Source organism: Callospermophilus lateralis, chromosome 10 (assembly GCF_048772815.1).
Source record: "Callospermophilus lateralis isolate mCalLat2 chromosome 10, mCalLat2.hap1, whole genome shotgun sequence".
NCBI lineage: Eukaryota > Metazoa > Chordata > Mammalia > Rodentia > Sciuridae > Callospermophilus > Callospermophilus lateralis.
In genome coordinates, this window is record NC_135314.1 from 3,138,177 (window position 1) to 3,160,169 (window position 21,993).

The 21,993-nt window shown below is 53.1% G+C and overlaps 2 protein-coding genes across 5 annotated transcripts in view; one reads left to right on the forward strand and one right to left on the reverse strand.

Moving 5' to 3' along the window:
* Nucleotides 1-1,068, reverse strand: part of Slc37a1 (solute carrier family 37 member 1) — a 64,520-nt gene extending 63,452 nt beyond the window's left edge. For both annotated transcript variants that reach the window (XM_076867450.2, XM_076867449.2), the window contains exon 1: nt 841-1,068. The gene's annotated coding sequence lies outside the window, so the exon portion shown is untranslated. The remainder of the gene's footprint in view (nt 1-840) is intronic.
* Rsph1 (radial spoke head component 1) lies at nt 792-20,667 on the forward strand. 3 transcript variants are annotated; one of them, XM_076867451.2, is made up of 9 exons: nt 792-941; nt 3,389-3,502; nt 3,600-3,705; nt 9,082-9,172; nt 9,453-9,588; nt 11,945-12,016; nt 18,370-18,529; nt 19,355-19,492; nt 20,600-20,667. In XM_076867451.2, the coding sequence occupies exons 1-9, from the start codon at nt 888-890 to the stop codon at nt 20,650-20,652; spliced, it is 924 nt and encodes a 307-aa protein (XP_076723566.1). In that variant the 5' UTR covers nt 792-887; the 3' UTR covers nt 20,653-20,667. The 3 variants fall into 3 exon arrangements, with proteins under 3 accessions (XP_076723566.1, XP_076723567.2, XP_076723568.2); XM_076867452.2 differs by lacking the exon at nt 3,600-3,705 and having other exon boundaries at nt 9,482-9,588; XM_076867453.2 differs by lacking the exon at nt 792-941 and having other exon boundaries at nt 3,404-3,502; nt 9,482-9,588.
* The last annotated feature ends 1,326 nt before the right edge of the window (nt 20,668-21,993 follow it).

The window sequence follows — 21,993 nt, forward strand, 5'->3', positions numbered from 1 at the left end:
GAATGTATCAGGTGGCTGTGTGAGTGGAGGTGCCGGCAGCCAGAGGACGGGAATGGAGCTGGGTGTAGGACACCTGAGAGTGGCCAGGAGTGGGCTGATGGCGGGGTCGGGGAGGGGTGTTCAACCGGCGGATGTCAGTGTGGAGGCGCAGCTGCTGAGGCCAGAACAGATTCCCCTAGAGGGGAGAGAAAAAGACCGTGGCGCACACATCTTTGGGGACCACGAACATCCAAGGGGCAGAAGAGCTTGGAAAGGTAAGAAGGAGGTGGCATCCTGGGAAGACACGAGAGGCCGCGAGGTGGGGTAGCTCGAGAGCTGCACAGTGCCCGGGAGCCCTTCCTCCTGGGGCCCAGCTCCCAGGTGAATCCTTGCGGCGTCCAGGACAGCAGGTACCGGGACCAGGTACGCTGAGACCAGGTGAGACGCCCAGGTACCAGGCTCGCCCCGGACCCGCCCCCTTCCTCTTCCCGGGAAGCGATTGGTGCCGGCGCCTCCGCGCTGCTAGGACCACGCCGGGGTCGCTCGAGGCTCCACCCCGCGCCTTCCGGCACGGCCCCGCCGCGCCCCTTCCTCTTCGCGGGTGGCGATTGGTGGAGGCGCCCTCCCGTTGCCAGGGCGGTTTCCCGGCTGCCGCGCGCCCGCCCAGCCCCTCGGCCCCTCGGGCACCGCCCCACCCCTCGTGGGCGGCGATGGGCCGAGGCGCCCTCCCGTTGCTAGGGTGGCCCGCAGGCTGCCCCGGCTCCTCCCCGCAACTCTCGCCCCGCCCCTCCCCGGCCTGGGGGAGGGTGGGGGGCGCGTCTCCATGGCGACGCCGGACGCGCCAGTGAGGGTGGCGGGTACCTGCGGGCTAGCGACGCGGCGGCGGGGATCCGGGCTGAGTCGAGGCCATGTCGGACCTGGGCTCGGAGGAGCTGGAGGAGGAGGGAGAGAACGACATCGGGGTGAGCTCCGGCAGGAAGGGCTTCCGAGGGCGCGGTGGCGGGGCCTCCGGGGTCGGGCGCGGCAGCCCAGGCGGGCGACAGCAGCGCCGAGCCGCAGCCCCAGCCGGCGGCACGACCTCGCGGGCCTCCCGGGCGGCGCTGCGTCCCGGACGGCGAGAGGTGAAGCGCCGTGACGTCTGGTTTCCACCTCCCCTCGCGCTCCCCACTCCCATCCCGCCTCCCGTTAAAGGCGAAGATTTCCAGGCCCGGGGCTTTGGAATTTCCTTCTCCTTGTGCTAACCACCGTGGAGGCATGTCCTTAGATGACCGGATCATCCCAAGCTGCGGCGTCGCCCTTGAATAAGTCATTTCTCTTAACTGAGCTTTGACCCCGCAGGGGTGACGTAGTGGAGGAAGGCTGCTTCCTGGCAGCCTCCAAGAGGTGCTGAGAGGCCCTGCGCTCAGGAGGGGCCAGAGGCATCACCACGCAGGCCCTTACTTTCCCGTTTCCTCTGAGCTGACCAGGGTCGTTGGAATTATTCTCTCATTTAGGCAGGCAGAGAGGAGGTAAGGTATACAGGTCCACTGAAGTGACTTGGGCTTGGGCTTGTGTGGGCACATTGTTCTTCCCTAAGTCAGGAAAAGACCCCTCTCTGCTGCCAGGTTGGGAACCTTGGCTTCTATGTCTGCAGATACAGAGTTAAGAGTTCCAGAATCAACGAAGAAATCTAGCACCTCTTCTGTAATGCTACTGGTGCCTGCTCACACTTTTAGCTCTGGGCACCAATGTCCCAGCTTCTGCCTGACTTGCTGCTCAAAGCTAGCACTTCTATGCCTGGAGCCACCTGGCCAGTTTGAAGAACCAGTGCCTGGGATTCACACCCCCACTAGCTAGTGCAACAGGCAGAACAAGCTGCAGTGAAATCCAGGCTCCAGAGTCCTCTGGGCAATGAGTTTGAGGCTGATACTTTACCTGAAATTCCTTCCTTGCTTAGCTGCTTCCTCTCTCCTGTCTATTCTCCCTACTCTGCCTTAGGTTTCTAGTGTAAGTACTTAAAAAAAGTAGCTTATTCAAGGTGTGCTTCTGGGAAGATCCAACCTACAATTCCTGTCTAGAAAGCTCTCTAGTTTGTATCCTCAAATGGCTCTATTGATTTGTATTTGTAACCATTCAGTGTCCATATTTTTAAGTTCAGATTGTATTTGGGGTCACCTTAGAGAATTTCTCTTGATGAGCCACTTAGCAACTCAGTATTGGGTGTAGTAGGAGTCCTCTTGGATGGGAGATGGACCTTTGTATGTTTTGATTGAGGCTAATCCTGAAACAAATATATAAGGTCACAAATTTTTATTTTTGGCAAGAATTAGTAGGGCTAAGCACTACTAGAAAAGGTCAAGAATTAGGGGGTGGCTTGTTTCTGAAGTCCTCATTGTACTATGTCTGTACTTGTAGCACATTGAGACAAAAGCCAGTTCCATGGTTTTAAAGATTTTTTTTATTTCTTAATTTTTAAATAAATATTGCAGTTTATATTTAAGTTCTGCAGATGATGCTGTCAGCTTCCCAGGCTAAGTTATACTGCTTCCACCATGTCATTATATGCACTCCCCACTCATGTAGTAAGTGTTATGGAATGTTTATTTTATGAAGGATAGGAAAAATAGGGGAATTACAAGCTTGTGTTTATTTATTTATTTATTTTTGTTGAGACAGGGTCTGGCATCTTCCTACCTATGCACCTGTAGCTGCTGGGATTACAGGCACACAATACCTTTTGTTTTTGGTGCTGGAGATCAAACCCACAGCCTCATGCACACTAGGCAAGCACTCTACCACTACACTACACCTCCAGCCCAATTTACTTTTAGACAGCTACTCAATTATTTCAACTTAGGCTATGAGTGTTTGACTCTTAGTCTTGTGATAAGGAGTTTGAAAAGCGGATAAATTTTGCTGAGTTAGAACACAGTAGGTAAAGCCCCCTGTACTCCCAGCACCCTCCCACCCTCCTCCCTGCTGTCAGAATTTCCTTGCAGGGCAAAGTTCTCTTCAGATACTCTAGGTGCCATTTGAAGGAAGATTGACTTCTCTTGGGACATTTGCTTTTTTAGTGCTGGATTATTGGGTGATGTGAAGAGGGAGGTGTCTGCAGCTGCAGACCTGCCCCAGCTGCCTGTGCTACTGCAGAAGCATATTCCCATAAAGAGCAGAGCACACACTGGTCGACCAGCGCAACACACTGCATGCTCCGGTGTCGGGGGAAGGGAGGCTCCCACCTGCGCCGATGCCCTAGCTGTGTGACCCTGGACCAGTGCTGCTTCACAGCAGGCTTGGTCACCCGCGTCACCTGCATGATGGAGTAACTAAATATATGCCGAGGTTTGGGAGGATTCATTGGCACAATATGTACAAAATGCTTGGCATGTAATGAATATTACCTGTAATTCTCTTAATTTCTTTTACCCAGGAATATGAAGGGGATCGGAATGAGGCAGGTGAACGGCATGGACACGGGAAGGCGAGACTGCCCAATGGCGACACCTATGAGGGGAACTATGAATTTGGTAAAAGACATGGCCAGGTCAGAATCAGTGACTTAGGCGGGTGGTTTTCCCTACTGATTATTAATGAATATGAAATTCAGGAATGATATCAATTATACAATCGATGTATTTCAGGGGATCTACAAATTTAAAAATGGTGCCCGATACATGGGAGAATATATTAAAAATAAAAAGCATGGTCAAGGCACGTTTATATATCCTGATGGGTCCAGATACGAAGGTAAATGTTATCACAATCACATTCTGATTTGCAGAGGTTCTTAGTTTTGCCTTTTTATTTCTATCTTTGAACTCATCTGTGGGTACTGTAGTATACAGAAAGCCTACTGTTCTTCATGTTATCAGTCAGTAAGCACAAATAGTGTTCCTGTTTTCACAGGGTTGGCCCAGCAGTCAGAAAGCCTTGTAACTAACCGCCGGACTAACTAGTGAGCCTGCAGTGGAAATTTGACTCTCCCTGTTGCCAGCCCACGCCCTTCTGAGGCCTGGGGACTGGGAGCACAGGCCACAGGTGTCACAGGGCTCCATGGCTCCAGGTGCTCTGTAGCATTCGTCCCCTGAAGTCCTTGCTGTTTTCCATTCCTGACGGCCCCTCTTCTGATGGACACATGGTTTCTTCAGACCCCATGGTTCCCTTCATCGAGGGGGCTGACTGCTAAGTGGAGCTCCTGTCTGCCAACATTCCTCACATGCTGACATTATGTCACAGATGACTGTGCCACCTTATTTCTAGGGACCTCATCGCTGCCCTTCTGCACCACATCCTCTAGTGTGATTGCAACAGTCATATGGCAGACCTGGCAGAGAGCAGGTGGGGAGTAGGCTGTGAACCTTTGGGAACTGAATGCAAAATTCTGTGTCCTGTCCCTTCCCCCTGGATAAAGTTATCTGCTTGTCATCAGATTTCCAAAAGATCCCAACCTTGGAGTGTGGTGATGACAGGTGATGTTGCACGGTGGCTTTGGCTTTCCTGCCTTGGCCTCCTGGCCTGCAGCCTGAGGACGGCATTAGCACATGGGAGCACAGGGAGCTCTGCCCAGTGACCGCTGGCAAAGACCACGACATGACGAGGTGACAGCATCACGTCTTATTGAGGCACTGTGTCCTTCACGTGCAGCTATGCTCCTGTGTGGGTAGCTCTCTGCCCCCCGACACAATCCTGAGACCATCATTGGAAAAGGAGGAGGGCTTTCTTTTGGCTCGTGGTTTTAGTCCATGGTCATTTGGACACATTGCTTTTGAGTTTGTGCTGAGGCTGTGAATCATGGTGGAGTGACCAGTGAAGCAAATCTCTTACCTCATGGCAGCCAGGAGGTGAAGGGAGACAGGCAGGGACTGGGTGCCAATGTCCCCATCAAGGGCACGCTGCTGTGACCTAACTTCCTTCCACTAGGCCCCACTCTTAAAGGGCCCACCACTTCCCAATAGTGCCACAGGCCAGGGGCCACGCCTTCAACACACGGCCTTTGGGGACACTTATCCAAACCATACCTGTCCTGTCCTAGATAAAGCAAGGAAAAGTGGTGATTATAGAAAGGGGATGCTGTCGGTTCTGAGCCAAGCTGGAGAGGGTATGTGCCTGTCCCACTAGAGGTGGAGCTTGTGTTGGGTTGTTCCCTAAATCTTAGAAGCCCGCTCCAGCATGAGCACCATCTGCTTTTTATATGAACTTTAAACACTTTAGGGCTTAATTTAATTCTTTCCAATTCCTTATGAGCCCAATCTCAATCTTGCCTCTTAATTTTAGTGTGAATGCTGATACAATTCAGACAACATAAACAGTAAATAAAAAAATACTCAGAATAAGCCTTTGCAGGAACTTTTAATATGGAGATTAACTAACTAACTAAAGGAAAACTCAGGACACCAAGTGCATGGGTTTCCATACCAAGCCCAAGCCGTCTCCAGCTCTGCTGACAGCTGGGCTCCCCAGGGTTCCGCCCAATGCTTGCACTGACTGCCCAGAGTGAGTTAGTGTCACCCGCAGCCCTACAAGGCTGCTTCCTATTCAGATGCCAGGCGACCCACTCTTCTGTCCACTTTAATGGCTAATCATGGCTTCCTGTGACCCCTTCCTCATATTTGGTGATTTGATTTAATGACTCACAAAATTCATGGAAAAACTTTACTGTTACTGGGTGATTATAAAGGTTATTCCAAAGGAGACAGATAAAGCGTCAGATGAAGAGGTACACAGGGTGAGAATGGAAGGGTCCAGATGGTCTTATAACCTAGGGGCATGAGATGTAGTCACTGCCCAGAGATTTCTTCTCTGACTAACGCTTAAATAAGTGTCTCATTTCACGAAGACAGTAATGGAATCTCAAGTCAGAAGTTGTGATATTGTGGGCTCAGTAAGTCAAAGATCTTCTAATCACCAAGTCTAACTGTGACTGAATGATCCATGCAGTGTACTTGGGCTAACTGCCATCTAATGGCAGGATGGCTACCTGCAGGGCAGTGTGCTCAGCCTCAGGACCATGCAGCCTAAGGCCCAGGACTGGCCTCCCTGCGGCTCAGACGGGTCTGAGGAGGGCACTGAGGAGGTGTGCGGATCCAGAGCTGCAGGAGATGAGCTGGGAGGTGTTCCTGGGCTCAGGTGCCCAGGGGTGGTGGGAGATGAGATTGCAGGGGTGGACGGATACCACATGTCAGAGAGGCCCTTGGACCACCTCTGTCCATTTTGGAGTTTGGGGATGAGGCTGGTTCAACCTGTGAGGCTTGAAAGGGGAAGGGGCGTCACTACTGCATGCTGTCTTGTTGCCTGCCAAACAGAACTGAAGAAAGTGCAGTTTCACAGTGAAACTGGAGAGACACGCGCTGCGATGGCTTCATGGTGGCCTGGCTGGAAGCTCTGAGGGGCAGTGAGCCTGGACTCCAGGAGAGGGGACTTGCAGAGGAGAGTCATGGCATTGGAACTGGATGTGCCGGAGTTCCATTCTCTGGGGCTTCCACTGCGACTTGGGCAATGCACGTGGTCTCTGCGTCCGGCAGGCCACGTCGGTTTCTGCATATACCAAGTGCACGAGGCCAGCCTGAGTCTGGCATGCTGATGCTGCGTAAATGCTAGTTCCTTCTCTGGCTGGCTGGGCCTGCAGTGTTGGGATCTGGCTTACCAGCATCTCAGAGGACAGGAGAGCTTCGTGTGGGAGCTTTTCTTTTTAAATAGTCTCTAATCCCCAGAATGCCAGACTGGGAGCCCTGGTGACAATGGCGGGGTTGGCATCTGACCCCCTGCTCTCCTAGAGGAAGGCCCAACCCCAACCAGGCAACCAACTGTAGGGGCTACTCCTGAAGAGAAATATAATTATAAAACTTCTGTTGCCAGATCCAGAATGATGAGGAAGTAGAGGGTCCGTGAAAGGAGGACTTTGAAAAGAGTGAAATGCATAATTAAAGCAGCATTAATGAAGTTTCTGAATGTCGTTCACTTGGCTCATGGCCACTCCAGACGCCCCAGCAGGTGACCTTTCTCCACACTGCCTGCTCAGTTGTACAGGGCTTATTGCCCTGGGTAGAGTCTCTGACTTTGAGTAGGACTTAAAAAAGATTTTACTCATCAGACCCATTGGCATAAAATTTAGTGTCTTTTATAATTTAATTGGCCTCTCTAACTTCTTAAAAATGTGTGCAAAATATGTAGTACATTTTTCTTATGGCGCTATCCTGGATCCCAGCTCACATGCTCAAGAGAAGGGAGATGTAGTCATTTTGTCCCAGTCTTTTGCTGGGAAGAAACCAAGTGATGTAACTGTTCCAGCTGAGGTGTCTTCCCTACGGCCCCCAATGGCTCACAGAAGCCAATTCTGCACTTCTATATGTAGCTTGAAATTGGCCACAGCAGGACTATCGCCATCACAGAAATCAGTCGATGCTGCAAATCCAGGCACATTATTGTCCCTTAAGATGCAGGCCGCTCCTCTGGGACATCTGCACATGCTGTATGTCCTCCCGGCTACCTCAGGTACCTAATGTGTTGTTTCGCGGATTTCTTAAATGTTTGACTCTGCCCCGCTTTGCTCATCTGGGAACCTGCCCAACATCACATCTGGGAACCTGGCCTTGGTAAGCCCACCCTTTTCTGAGCTGCTTTTCAGGAAGTGGGCTCTGCTGCTGTCCGCCTTCTATGGATGGCACACAGGCCAGCCTCTGTCCCCAAGCTGGTGCACACTCCTCCAAGACAGTGTCATCAGAACATGTTCTTCAGAAAGTGCTCAGGACACTGTTGTTGCTGGACAAATTCTAAAGGGATTGAAGAACGTGTAGCAGTGCCTTCTGTGGACAGACTTCGGGTCTTTCCTGGAAACACACCTTGTGGGTGACTGGCATCTTCTAGGCACACCCTGGGCTCTTACCTCCACGTGGGTGTGTGTCCAGCGTTCCTGCCAGCCAGGAGCTTATCCAAGTTTGGGGGCCCTCATTACCTTAAGAAAAAGGATGTAAAGTTGGTACAGAAGTGGATTTCTACTGCTAATGAGAAATAAGGATACGTCAAACATTTAAAAATAGCACCACAACACAGTCCACGGGTAACTGAGGTTTTTAATTGTTTTTATGGTACTGGGAATCGAACCCAGGGCTTCCTGCCAGTAATTTTTATAAATTAATATCTGACACGTGGAGACCAGCTTTCCCACCATGGTCATCTAATACTTTCTGAGTACCTCTCCATAAGAAAACGATTTTGTGATATTTCTGTAGAGATAATAGAAGGTTGATTTCGTCTTTTCTCATTGATGAACATATTTATCAGACTTAGCTGTTGAGTTCTCATAGTCTAGGGAAGCTCTGTTCAGCTTAATGATTTGTTATTGGTGATAGGTCAGTTTTTTCTTTTTCTGTTCTCACAGTGCTGGGGACTGAACCCAGGGCCTGGTGCGGGCTAGGCACATGCTGACACTAAGCCCCCCAGCCCCACCCCCCACCCCTGGGGAGGTGGCCGTGTGAGCCACAAGCCTTCTCACTTCTCCAGCACAAGCACTCTTTGCTCTAGTCCTCACTGCAGGGCTGGGTTGTGAGCCTGCGATGTCATTGCCAATTTCTTTATTTCCCATCCAGTCTTCAGGTAATTAGGAAGGCAAGTGTGGAGGTGAGTGGGCAAGGCCAGCAGGCCAGGGAAGGGGGCACAGAGGACCCTCTGAGTCTGGAGGCTCGGTGGGTGGAGGAGGGAAGCTGGTGAGTGCCGAGGCTAGACCCCTGAGCTCAACGGACTTGCCGCTGGATGCCGAGGGCAAAGAACGGAGCCTGGCATCAGGATCTCCGGCAGCAGGCCAGACAAGCTTGGCTGGATCTTGCCATGCCCCTGCCTGTAGGTGCCGGGGGTGACTGTGGCCCACGGGCACACACCACAGCAGACCTGCCCAGTGAACCCAACCCAGCTCTCTCTTAGCTGCTCTCCAAAAGGCTCAGCCACCACATGCCAGTGGCGCAGGGAGAGGGCTCAGAGGAAGTCAGGGGAGGCCCTACGCCTTCACCCTGGGGTTCAGACTCTCTCTTCTGTGGAATTTCCTGAGCGCCTGGCTGGGGGCCTTGGAAGGGGCCCAGGGCATGATTCCCTGCTTCTCACCTGGGCCTGCTTTTGTGTTGTCCCTTGCAGGGGAGTGGGCGGACGACCAGAGGCACGGCCATGGCGTGTACTACTACGTTAATAACGATACCTACACCGGGGACTGGTTCGCTCACCAAAGGTTGGTCTGCCCTTGGCCTTAGGGCTTATTCTGAAATAGGAACACGGTGACAGATGTGTTCAGTTGCTAGGGTTTGTCAGCAAAGTCGTGACCAAAGTCCACTTCCAAGTGTGTATCTTAATGGCCTGTGGGAGGTGCGGAACCCCAGGCATCCTCTGTTTGGCCCCAAATGGCTTGTGAGGTGGCCTTCATCTAGGCCGTCCGTGATTTCACGGTCAGCCGTGAACCTGGAAGTTCTTTCAGGAGGTGAGGTGATGCACTGGACCCTTGTCTTAACCAGGCACGGGCAAGGCACCTACTTCTACGCAGACACGGGCAGTAAGTACGTCGGCACCTGGGTGAATGGACAGCAGGAGGGCGCGGCCGAGCTGGTTCACCTGAACCACAGGTACCAGGGCAAGTTCATGAACAAAAACGTAAGTCTGTGGGAAGGGAGCTCTGATGATGAGCTGGGCAGTCGCCCCTTCCCTACCCCTGCAAGTGGGATGGAATGGAAAATACCGAAAACACAGGGTGGACCGCTGTGTCTCCAGCCCGCTGACGCCCAGAGGGCAGGGGGTGGGCGGGGCGGGGGGACACTGGCCTGCTTCTCTGCCTCAGTAGCTGTCCCCTCATCCTCCAGCAGAGCCCTGTGTGTCTTTATGACACGACGTCCTACCCTCTGGTTCTATGTGTCCCTGCTTCCTGGTAAGTCAGGCATCAAGTCTTTATTTCCTGGATTCAGTCTGTGGATGCTTTGGCTCTGTTTCCCCTGGGAGGGGTGGTGCTGCAGCCCTGGGGAGGAAGACCCCTGAGCTGCCTTCTCCTGCTGCAGGCCAGACCACCCCCCAGGGCGGGGCGGGGGTTGCAGGCTGGCCAGAGTGCCCGCCTGGCTCTGGAGGCCTCCTGTTGGGCCGTTTCTGCTCGCAGAGAGCTGGCTTTCACAGGGTGCAAAGGAACCCCGAGGAGCTCAGAACCTGCCACCTGGGCACTGTGGTGGCTTCGACCAGATCCAGAGTAGAAACTCCCTCCGAGAGCGTTTGCTGAGCAAATGGATGGGCTGGAGTTGGCGCCGGGGCCTTTGGCTAACGAGTGGGTTCCCCTCAGGCTCTGAAAGCCCGCTTGTCCTTCGCAGGTCATTGTGCCCTAAGCATTGATCTGGAAGAATCAGTAAGCTAGATGAGGCTGATCTGAGAAACTAGAGTAAAAATGCAGGCTTTGTCCTCCAGTTAGGGGATCTTCAGGTCACAAGTGGCACTCGGGGACCTGGGAAGGGAGGGTGGAATCAAACCCCCAGCCGTTTCTGGCTGGCCGGCGAGGAAGGCCCCTCTGCTCTCACCTTTACCATAGAGCACGGAGGCTGGGCCACGGAGTGCTGAGCTTTCCCACCGCAGTGGTTCTGCTGACCGGCCCCAGGCGGTAGTTCCAGCAGCAGGAGCACGCACCTTCTCACCAGCATTGGCCATTGTCAGGGGCAGAGGTCCTGTTGCTCCATGCATCTCCCTGGGCACTAGTGAGCTGAGGCATTTTTCACAGTATTAGTGATGGTTTGTGTTTCTCAGAAAATGGCCCATTCATGTCCTTGTGACCCGGGTAGAGATACAGAGGCACAGGGAGTCTGAGGCAGGTCCCAGGGGACACTGCACTCGAGTTCTTGGTGTGGCTTCATTTCAAATTGATGAGGGATTGACGGGTGGCGTCAGGAAGTGGCCTGGGACAACTGGGTGGCCACATGGGAAAGAAGGTGTTCAGGTTCCCTCAGCCACAGAGGTGGGTGCTTCCCAGGAACCAGGAAGAGGCTTTAGTGATCAGATCATTTAAAAAAGCTTAGTAGAGTTCAATTCATAAGAACAATCCTTTATAAATAGAAAATAGTAAAAAGAAAATATAGGCGATGAATGACAAAGGGGGTTAGGATATTCTCAACTTTTGATATATAAAGCACGTTCCTCCATGTGATTTAAACAGTCCCCGTAAACACGTATGATCATTACCTGTTAATTGAAGATGTAAAAGATTGTTTGAGGAGATAGAAATGTTAACTACTCTCATTTGATCATAACCCAAAACATACCAATGTGAAATCATGGTAACCCATTTATACAATCAAAAACTTAATCTAAAAATCATGCTAATAACCTAAAAAGTATGACTCAGAATTATGAGATTTCCAATTGTTACATAAAAACCATAAAGATAGAACAAAATGTTAATGTTTAGGAAGAACAAGAGTTGGAGGACTGGGAGACTCACTCTGTGGAAATGAAAATCATCCAAGCCTCATTCTGGTCAGCACACATGCATGTTCTAGTCCGGGAGCTCACTTCTGGAGATGTGCCTAAGGGTGTACCTCAGAGCGGCCTACTGTCCTCCCTGTGTCCGAGGAAGACCCTGGCACAGCAGGTGTCAGCAGTGGTCACCGAGCCAAGGGGTTCCCTCCCTCAGGTGGAGGACAGCCAGACTGACGGCTGCCCTGTGGCGGGAGGTCTTTCTAGGGCACGGATGGAGTCCCATTGCAGTGTTGTGGTGTTTTAATGGGGTCACAGAGGAGGTGTCAGCACGTGGGCAGCGGCCCTCTCGGGAGTTTGCCTGTGGTCAGACTCATCAAAGCTGTAGGTATGAATAGGTCACTTTTATAAAGTAGTAAAATGTGGCTGAAGTTTTACACAATGACTAGCAGGACACATACGTGGCAATCCTGCTGGACCGGCCCGGGGACGTGGTGTGGGGTGGGCTCTGTGCTGGGTGTCGTGCCTCGAGAGTGATGTGCTTTGGGGTTCTCTTTGCTCGTAGCCTGTCGGCCCTGGAAAGTACGTGTTTGACATCGGCTGTGAGCAGCATGGGGAGTATCGTCTGACGGACACGGTGAGTGGAAGGGTGGCTCAGAGGAAGGGCTGGGAGTGACGGGGACCCTGCTGCTCAGGGTGATCTGTGAGGGGCGCTGTGCCAGCTCTTCTTGGTCTGCGTGAGCTCGGGTGGGACTCAGCCACTGGAGGTGCTGAGCGTCATTTCACAGTTGTGCAAGTCCAGACCTGGGTTTTATGAAGAGGAACCAGCTAGTCCTGAGTTGGAGAGTTCTGGACAGTGTTAGGTACCAGAAGGACAATGAAAATCTGTCACCAGTGCCACCACGATTTGTCTGGTATTTGTTCACGTGTTGGGTGTGCACCTTGAATCTTTTAAAGCCTGGTTGGTAAATGATTTTTTCTTTCCTTTCCAGTATTTAGCATTGATATTAATACTAAATTGATGTTCCCTGGTGAACATTAAATGATCCAGATAATATCATCATCATGAGGCATCTAGGTACCGGTGTGTGTTGGGGGTGATGGTTTCATCCCTGCCATTATTAATGTCTGAGTGGTGCCTGTGCCTAATTGGCAACTTAGTGAAATTTCCTGACTATGGTGCTAGTTTTGAGCCTTGGACTTGCTTATTTACTGATATCATTCTCACTGTGAGAAGTTCTGAATTTTTCAAAAGAGACTGAGCCTGGAAAAAAGTGTTGAATTGTGCTTTTGTTTTCTTTTTACATAGGAACTCTGAAGTTCCTATGTTCCCTTTCCTAATGATCTAAAAATAGATTGTAAGCACACTCTCCCATATGCACATATTTTCTTTCTTGAAGAGAGCTGGAGAACTGAATTCTGGGTTCAACCACCATACCAGTGCGTGGTGTCTCCCATCTGAGGGGCTCTGATCCATGCCCCCAGTGAATACCTGAAACTATGGAAGGTGTGGAGTCTGTATACACTGAACTATTCCCTGGATGTACACGGTTACCGTCAAGTTTTATTTATAAAGCAAGAGGTTAGCATGGCCAGAAATGAAATATAGCAAGCATGGCATGAGTCTGTATACAGTCATGTGGATGTTGCTCAGTCTCCACACACAGACCTTGTTGCACTACAGAGCTCAGTGACCTTGACATATTATTTTTTTCTTTTCTTATTGAGAACTTGAACTTTTTCCCTTAAAGGAAGCACTTTGCAGTTTTTCTTAAACCTATCCAAATTGCCAGCATTTGGATATTTCTGTGATTTGGGGCCATTTTTAAGTAAGAGTCACTTGAACACTGTGCGACCATGATAGACAATCGGGTCATCTAGACAGCTACTGAGTCAGTGATGGGTAGGTAGCATATACAGGCTGGATACCATGGACGAAGGGACAGTGTGGTCCCAGGTGCAGCAGGGTGCGACTGTTGCATGAGATTCCATCACACTACTCAGGACGATGTTCAGTTTAAAACTTACTAGTGGTTTATTTCTTGAGTGCTCCATGTGATGTTTTCAGACCAGGTGGACTGTGGGCAGCTGAAACCGTGGAAAGTGAAACTGTGGGTCAGGCGGGCTGCCGCCTCTCTCAGCTGTATCACCCATGGGGACTGTGTCGCCCTGACTCTTGTCCACCACCTTAAGGTGCTCAGGAGATGAAGGCAGGTCACCCTTGCTCACTGAGGGCTCTGCTTGGCACTGCTCAGGGCTCCTGCCTGACGTCATCTGTAGGGAATGTCCTTCCTTTACCTTCTGCAGGCCCCAGCTTAAATCCTGACTGAATTCAGAACCAGTTTTTGTGTTCAGTGTTCAGATAATTTTCAAACCTGACTTTCTCATTTTTCTCCTTAAACTCTCTCAGATGCTACAATTGAAGGCATCTTTGCCCCTTCACCTGCCATGGCTAGTGGATGCTCAGGCCCTCCTAGCTGTCCCCTGAGTGGCCAGGGACTGCATGGTCTCCAGAGGACCTGCTGTTGGCCTGACTCCTCTGCTGGGATGCTGCCCTTCCTGTACCTCTCTCTGGCTATGGCTACTCGGTTCCCCCAAACAACCCACTGTCCTCTGTGGTCTACAGAGTAGTTGTCCACCTCCTTTCAGTGACCAGAATCTTCTGTGGTCTCACCCAAACCTTCCTCTTAGCTGCGTGTCCTGCTGTTTTGCTTTGGATCCCCTCTGATGCAGCTAAGAGCCACCAGCCAGGGTCAGGTCCTGGCTAACCAGAAATCAACAGGCTAAAACGGAGGCCTCACCACCCTGAGCACGGTCTCTTCAGGGACCCCGGGTGCCCCCCTCAATCTAAGGTGGCTTCCACAAGCCATCTGCATCTGGGAGAAGTGGAGGGGAGTGGGACGTGTTGTCCCACCGTGTGCTTCTCTAGCAAGCTGCAATTATGTTTGAATGTGGCCACGACACACAGTCGGAAAAGCCATCAGCCTCATTGTTCAACACGATGGTGACACATTTGGTACATTTGCTAGGCTCCCCGGGGTTGGACACCTCCCACCTGTCCCCCAAAAGAACCTGGTTGTGAATCTAGCATGTTGCCCCCACTGGTAAGCAATCAGCCTGTAGTCCTACTGTGATTCCACGGGTAGCCACCAGGGGCGGTGCGGAGAAACAGCCAAGTGGGGCCCTCCTGGCACCAGTTATCAGAAGCCCGTATTTCAGACTGATGAGAAAAACGAGGTCAAGAACATCTAAGGGGCATTGACACGCGCTCCTCATTCCATTGCTCCTCGGGGAGCACCACCAGGAAGCAGTGCTCACCCCGAGACCTCCTTGTAAACAGGCTGCCATGGGTGCCAAGGACCGTGACACAGAAAGCCTAGCTGTCCTCTTCCCCCAGGAGCGGGCCATGTCCCCTGCATAGGAGCTGGTAAATCAGCTGAAGCACTCACAGCCCACGGGACAAGCCTGGCCCACCTCCTGTCCTTTTAATGAAGTCCTGGATTTAGCCAGGTGCGTTGGGACACTTGTAATCCCAATGACAGGGAGGATGAGGAGGAGGATCGTGAGTTTGAGGCCAACCTCTGCAAGTTAGGCCCTGAGTAACTTGGTGAGACCCTGTCTTAAAATAAAAATTTTAAAAAGGCCAGGGGATATGGTTCAGTGGTGTAGCTCCCCTGGTGTCAATTCCTGGTACCGAAATAAAATAAAATAAAATAAAATTGTGGGTGTAACGTGTTTGTATAGATCTGTAAAACAAAACTTGCTTATATTATATTTTATTTTTTTGCGGTGCTGGGGTTTGAACCCAAGGCCTTGGATGTTGTAGGCAAATGCTCTACCACTGGGTGACACCCCAGCTCACCATGTTTTTTGAGACAGAATGTCACCGTGTTGTCCTGGCTGGCCTCCAACTTCTGCTCCAGTGGCCCTTCTGCCTCAGCCTGCCATGTGGCTGGACCACACACCTGCCTGCGTTTGGCCATTTCAAAGCGCACAGTTCAGTGGCACTAAGGACACGCTCTGGGCCTTGTCCACCGTCCCAGTGGAAAATGACCGCCTGGCAACGATACCCTGTCACCCCTCCCGCTTCCCCAGTGGCACTGAACCTGCTTTCTGTGCCATGAATGTGCTCTTTCTAGATAGTGTATACAAATGGACTCACACAGTCTTTGTCCTCCTGTGCCCAGCTTATTCACTTGACAAAGAACGTAGTGTTGTCCTCCAGGGTCAGTCGCATTGTGGCCAATGTCAGACTCTCCTTCCGTTTTGTGACAGAGTAACGTTCATTGCCTTGTAGGACGGGCTCATCCATGCTTCTGTTGATGGTCGTCATCGGCTTCTGCTTGTGGCGATGGGGAAGGATGCTGCTGTGAACGGGTGTACCAGGCCCCGTCCAAGTGCCTTTTCCAGTCTTGGGGTGTTACCTGGGGGGCACTGCTGGGCAGCATGGTGTCCTGCTGCTTAGGTTTCTGAGGGGCTGCTGGATGCTTCCTACACCAGCTGCGCCATTTCCCTCTGCCCAGTCCTGGGAGAGGGGCCTGCCTCTTGTTTTTGCAAATAGATTTATTGGTACTAGAACCCAGCCGCTGGCCCACGGACACTGCCTACGCTGCCTTCACGCTGCCAAGGCAGGACGGGCACCTGCTGAGTGGTCAGGGTTCTCTAGAGGGACAGAATCAATAGGAAGGATGATTATAGCAGGGGGACTTATTAGGCTGCAGGCTGGAGGGTGGGGAGAACCAGTAGCTGTGCAGTCCAAGCGGCTGGAGCCCCAGAACAGGAGGGATCAATGGTGCTACTTGTCTGTGAACTAAGCCTCCTGGAGAATCACTGGCAGAGTTTGCTTTGGAAGAGTGAAGGGAAAGTCTGATATCCTCAGAGGATCCTCAGCAATCAAGGACCCGTTCAAGAAGAATGGAGCTCGCATCTGCTCCTCTCCCTTGTTCTTCCACCATTTATTCCATCCAAGCCACCATCCTATTGGGCGGTGCTGCCCACACTTAGGGAGGGTCTCCATTTCAGTTGGCTGACCCACACGCCAATCACTCCTAGACACACCCTCACGGATGCATCCACGGTCTTACTCATCCTTGGCATCTCTTAATCCAGTCAAGTTGACAATTCAAATTGACCATTACACACTATAATGGCCCCCCAAATCTAAAACATTTGTTGCAACCCCTCCGGGTCATTAAATTAGTTTAGCAGACTGTGAATCACAGTTTGAAAAACAAATTCATAGAATAGAAAACCTCAAGGGGATTTTGGTGGTAGAGAGCAGGGCACTGGGCTTGTGCATGTGGGCCACACTGCTGGAGGTCTCCGGTGGACCGCAGTACCGCAAGCAGCTGCCCCGCACTTCTGTCCACCCCCTGGTGCCTGTGGTGCAGACTTGTCCATGGCTCCTCTAGGGCCTTCTTGGGGACAAAGTGACATGCTTTTAAGTTTTGATCTTTTTTGTTATTAACCACTTTAGATAAATCCCCCCCCCCTTCTAACAAAAGTCCTGTGTTTAGTGGTTCTTTCTAAATGATCTTCCCTCCCTCCCTCCCTCCCTCCATTCCTTCCTCTGAAATGATATGCCTTGCACCAGGTTCCTGAGTGTGTTAGTTTGCCAGTTTTAGTTTGCCGCTTTAACAAAATACCACAAACCGGCTGAATTAAACACCAGAAATTAAACAACAGAAGTTTTTGTTTTGGGATGGAGGCAATAATTTAGTCCATCACACCAAGGAGACAGAATCCAGGAGTCTGGGCTGTGCATGCAAGTTTTATCGGAGCTCTGGGGTCGCTGCTTTGAGAGGGAGTGAGGGAAGCAGGTTGGGCAGAAGCGGAAAGGAACTCGCAGGTGACCTGGGGAGCTCTGAAGCTGGGATGGTTCCTCGATATTTGCTGAAGGGCAGCAGGGACCCGGCAGCAGGTGTCTGCTGCCGTGGATGGTGGTGTGGGCCCCCCAGCTCTGCAGCATTTCTGGAGGAGGCTGTTCCTTGGGAGGGACTCAGTTATGAGCAGCAGTTGCCACTGTGGCCTCCCAGCAGCGGGAGGCAGGAGCTTGGGATCCTGGTGGAGGATGTGCTGGTGCGTGGGGGGCCACTGCCCCTGGGGAGGTTCCCAGAGTGGGGACCCTGGACCAGGAGTGTCAGTGTCAGTGCGCCCGGAGGCCACCACCCAGGCTGCTGAATGTGGGCCTGGACTCTGCAGGTGGACCCGCAGTCTGGGTTTCAAGGAGCTTTCCGGGCGGCTCTGCTGCAGGTCAGGTTGAGCCCTGTGGTCCTGGAGCACCCGTGTCCCCTTCCTGGTGATGGAACTCAGACACTTTGGATCCAAGTAGAGTGATTTATTTCTGAGCGACTCAGAGGAAGACGAGTGTTGCTCTTTCCACAGGTATTACCATCTGTGCGACAGTGAGACTGCCACATTTATAGGGTCGATGCTCAGCTTTTTGAAATTTTGTGATAATTACAGAACTGAGAAGTAGACAAATATGCTTGTCAAAATTGACATATGTGGGCTGCCAACAATTGTTGGAATTACACGTTGTTACAAAACGCTCCATGTTTAGAGATGCTGATCTCTCGTTTCGCTTTCCTGGAATGCTATTGCCCAGAATTGTTGACATTAGGACTTCCATGTTTACGCCTCTTGTCACTCTCGGGGCTTGTCTGATGCTGATGTTCTTTCTGTTGTTTATATAAATACATCAGAGCCAGCATCGAGGTTGGAGGGGACTTGCAGCCTGGGCTGTCCCCTAGTTCCTGCCAACAGCTGGGACGCCGGGCCTGGGAGCTCACGGGGCCTGGAGGGAAGCAGCACTGCTTGGTCTTCCTTCTCACCTCATGCCGGGGGTGGCGGGAGTTTGGTCTGACCATGGAGGAGGGTCACAAAAAGGCGCTAACAATTCAGAACCTGTCCTTTCTTTCTTTGCTTTTAATGTTTCAAACCAAGGTTATATAAGTGTGGGTGAATTTTACATTTTTGTACTTAAAATAGGAAAGAATAGAAGAGGAGGAAGAAGAGGAGACATTAATAACTATTGTCCCAAAGTGGAAAGCTACCAAAATCACAGACTTGGCCCTGTGGACACCGACCCTCGCTGAGGAGCAGCCCCCCACTGAGGGGCCGGGACAGGAAGAGGTGGTCGGAATCGAAGGTGCGGAGCCCCAGTCTGTGGGGGCCGCGCATCCTGCTCACCTGTGTGGTGGGCCTTCTGGGATGTGGCCTATGGGCCAGTGTGGTGTGAGGACATGGTCAGGGTGATCACTGGGGATCAGCTACCCTCAGGGAGAGAAGGCGGAGAAGACGGGATCAGGGGACGGAGGAGCATCCCACAAACGTGCAGGCCTCAGCTGCCCGGGTTCCTGTGACCCCAGGCGTCAGGGCAGCACGGCGTGTGCATGTTGGCCGGGTGACTGAGGGTGCTGGTGACAGTTCCTTCCTGAAGGAAGATTCAGGCAGCACTCCCCCCACCACAGTGTCACCCAGGATCTTGTCCACATGCCACAGAAAGTGAGGGGGGCTCTAACCGGGTGACTCCCCCCTTGCTAGGGTTGAGAGCCAACTCAGTAGAGAACATTGGATCAGCACTGGCTAGTTACTGGTTCCGATAAATGGACAGTGAGTTTACCGGACAAGCTCAGGCGCAGCCGGTCTCGCCAGCACTCTCTTCCCTCTGGGGTTAGCGGTTGGACTCTACTGAATTGTTGCACAACCAGCTCAGCAGCCCCGAGGCACAGAGGTTCCTCTTTCTCAATATTCATATCCAGATCCTCAGAAGGAGACGTCCATCGCCAGCCATTGGCTGCAGTGGGGCTGGGAGTGCTGTGTGGGCCGGGCTCAGGCTGCAGCTGGGTGGGGGGATCCTGGAAGAGCGAGGACTGCTCTCAGGAGGAGGGAGGGCCCACGCCAGGGAGCTTCCCGGCCACTGGTCACCTTCTTTACCCGCTGTCCTCACCTTCTGGCCCTTGCTTTGTGTCAGGCCGGGGAGAATCAGAGGAGGAAGCCCAGGATATGCCCGAGGGTTATGAGGGCGAGATGGAGATGTTGAGGCCATTAGGCGAAGACCAAGACATCTACCCGGAGGAGGCCCGGGAGTACGGCTACGACCTGGACCAGGGTGAGGGGCGCGAGGGCGGGGGCATGAGGGTGGGGGGCGCGAGGGTGGGGAGTGCGAGGGTGTGGAGCGCCAGGGAGAGGAGCACCAGGGTGAGGAGCACCAGGGTAAGGAGAGCAAGGGTGGGGAGCACTAGGGAGAGGATCAAGGAGCACCAGGGTAAGGAGCGCCAGGGTGGGGAGCAAGGAGCACCAGGGAGAGGAGCACCAGGGTAAGGAGTGCCAGGGTGGAGAGCACCAGGGAGAGGAGCGTGAGGGTGGGGAGCACGAGGGTGATGAGCAAGGAGCACCAGGGTAAGGAGCACGAGGGTGGGGAGCACCAGGGAGAGGATCAAGGAGCACCAGGGTGGGGAGCACCAGGGTGGGGAGCATCAGGGTGAGGAGCGCCAGGGTGGGGAGCACCAGAGAGAGGGGCACCAGGGAGAGGAGCACCAGGGAGAGGAGCGCCAGGGTGAGGGGCACCAGGGAGAGGGGCACCAGGGACAGGGGCACCAGGGTGGGGAGCGCCAGGGAGAGGAGCACCAGGGTGAGGGGCACCAGGGAGAGGGGCGCCAAGGTGAGGGGCTCCAGGGAGAGGGGCGCCAGGGAGAGGGGCGCCAGGGTGAGGGGCGCCAGGGAGAGGGGCGCCAGGGTGAGGGGCGCGACGGTGAGGGGCGCCAGGGAGAGGGGCGCCAGGGTGAGGGGCGCCAGGGTGAGGGGCGCCAGGGAGAGGGGCACGAGGGAGAGGGGCACGAGGGAGAGGGGCGCCAGGGTGGGGAGCATCAGGGAGAGGGGCACCGGGGAGAGGGGCACCAGGGTGAGGAGCCCGAGCGTGAAGCTGGAGCCATGCGCAGGCGGAGCGTGGGCTCACCCTCCTCCCACTATGTGGTCCTTGGGCCAGGCCCAGGGACCTGGAGGGGCAGAAGGCCCACTGTGAGCTCAGGGGGCCCTCCCACAGAAGGCTGCTCCCGCTGCCTCCTGATCCCAGCAGGGCTGCCCCGTCCTGGATGCAGCGCTCACTCCTGCTCTCCCAGCAGGGCAGCCCTGGCTCGGGCCCCCTGGAGACATGGAGGTGGCTTTTATTGTGTCAGGTGGTTGTTTCCATACACTCAGATTTCCCTTTCCTTCTCAGGAAATGTGAGCTTTGAAGAAGAAGAAGGCCGACAATCAGATCTGCAGGACTGAGATCCAGTGGGGGAGGGTGCAGATTGCAGCAGGTGGCGGGTGGGCAGTTAGGCCAGTCAATCTTTCTTATTTAGTCATTTGTTTAGTTGGTTTGCAATTGAAATAAATCTTCCCATTATCTTTTGTTTCTGAAGCAGTCTCTGCTGCAATTCTTTGAACTGTTTCCTCCAGCTTGGCCCCAGGGTTCCACCAACTGCCCCCATATGGGAAGGAAGGTCAAAGGAAGGTCAGCCATAGATAAGTGTGGTGTGGGCTCTGACCCCACCTACCGCCATGCTTACCCCCTCCCCTCCTCAGGCCTCCCTAGTCCCTGAGACACAACAGTATTGAAACAAGGCCAGTAAATGACCTTGCAATGTCCTTGTCCGGGTGTTCAAGTGACAGGAAGACTAGCAGCTTACATCAAAGGAGGAGGTGATGGAGCCTAGTGAGGGAGGCCTGTCCCAAGCCAGCAGGTCCCAAGGCAGCTTGCTGCAGCAGTGAGCCAGGCTGTGAATGCAGGAGATGACAGTGCCACCACAGTGCACAAGCAGGTGGAGCGGAACCAAACAGGCCACTTGCCCACCTGGAGGCCAGCTGTCTGGATCGACGACAGTACCTAAAGCTGATCCAGAGCCAGGCCCAGCTCTCTCCGGTTCTGTGAAGACTCAGCAGAAGAAGCTGGGATCAGGTCGCCCCTGGAGGCAGCCTAGAGGGTTAGGAAATAGTGGGTGCATGGTGACATGGCACAGATGCGTCCATCTGCCGCACTGAATGATGACTCTCAGTGTGGACACAGGCCGGCGTTGGAAGAGGCTGCTGAGAGGGGTCTGGGCCTGGCTTCCAAGCTTCCAAGGACAGGCTGACTCTCCTCAGGGGCTATGTAGCGGGTGAATGTAAGTCGAGGCCAGTGCTTACTGACCACCTGTAATGGAGGGCCCTTGGGACAGCACTGGATCCACCAGCTCATGCTCTGGGAATGGAGCAACAGGCCAGGCCTCTCTTTTCCAACACGGTGGACATTTTAAGTCCACCTTGAGACCTGCTGCTCAGAAAAAAAGATTCTTTCAAATATCACTGCTCATTGGCCAAATACCTGGTCCCCAAGAGCTCTGGTGGAGAGGGACACGGGGCCCATGTTGTGTCCAGGCCTGCTGGCCCAGCACCCCTGTGCAGCCGGGGACTGGGAGTCATTCTGACTTCGCGTCCTCTTGTGTAAGAAGCGTGTTCTTAGGGCTGTGAGTACCCTTGGTGATCCCTCCTCTGATCCGGGCAGTTGAAAACCTGGAGGGTTCCCGTTCCGGATGCCAGTAAGAACATTCGTGGTCAGGGGAGGGGGCAAGAGACCGACCCTAACGGGAA

Excerpts from the sequence above, each read along its gene's own strand:
- Rsph1 (XM_076867451.2), top strand. The coding sequence starts at position 888 with ATGTCGGACCTGGGCTCGGAGGAGCTGGAGGAGGAGGGAGAGAACGAC. Across the intron at positions 3,503-3,599 it reads TTGGTAAAAGACATGGCCAG|GGGATCTACAAATTTAAAAA; the intron begins GTCAGAATCAGT and ends GATGTATTTCAG. Across the intron at positions 19,493-20,599 it reads CGGCTACGACCTGGACCAGG|GAAATGTGAGCTTTGAAGAA; the intron begins GTGAGGGGCGCG and ends TTTCCTTCTCAG.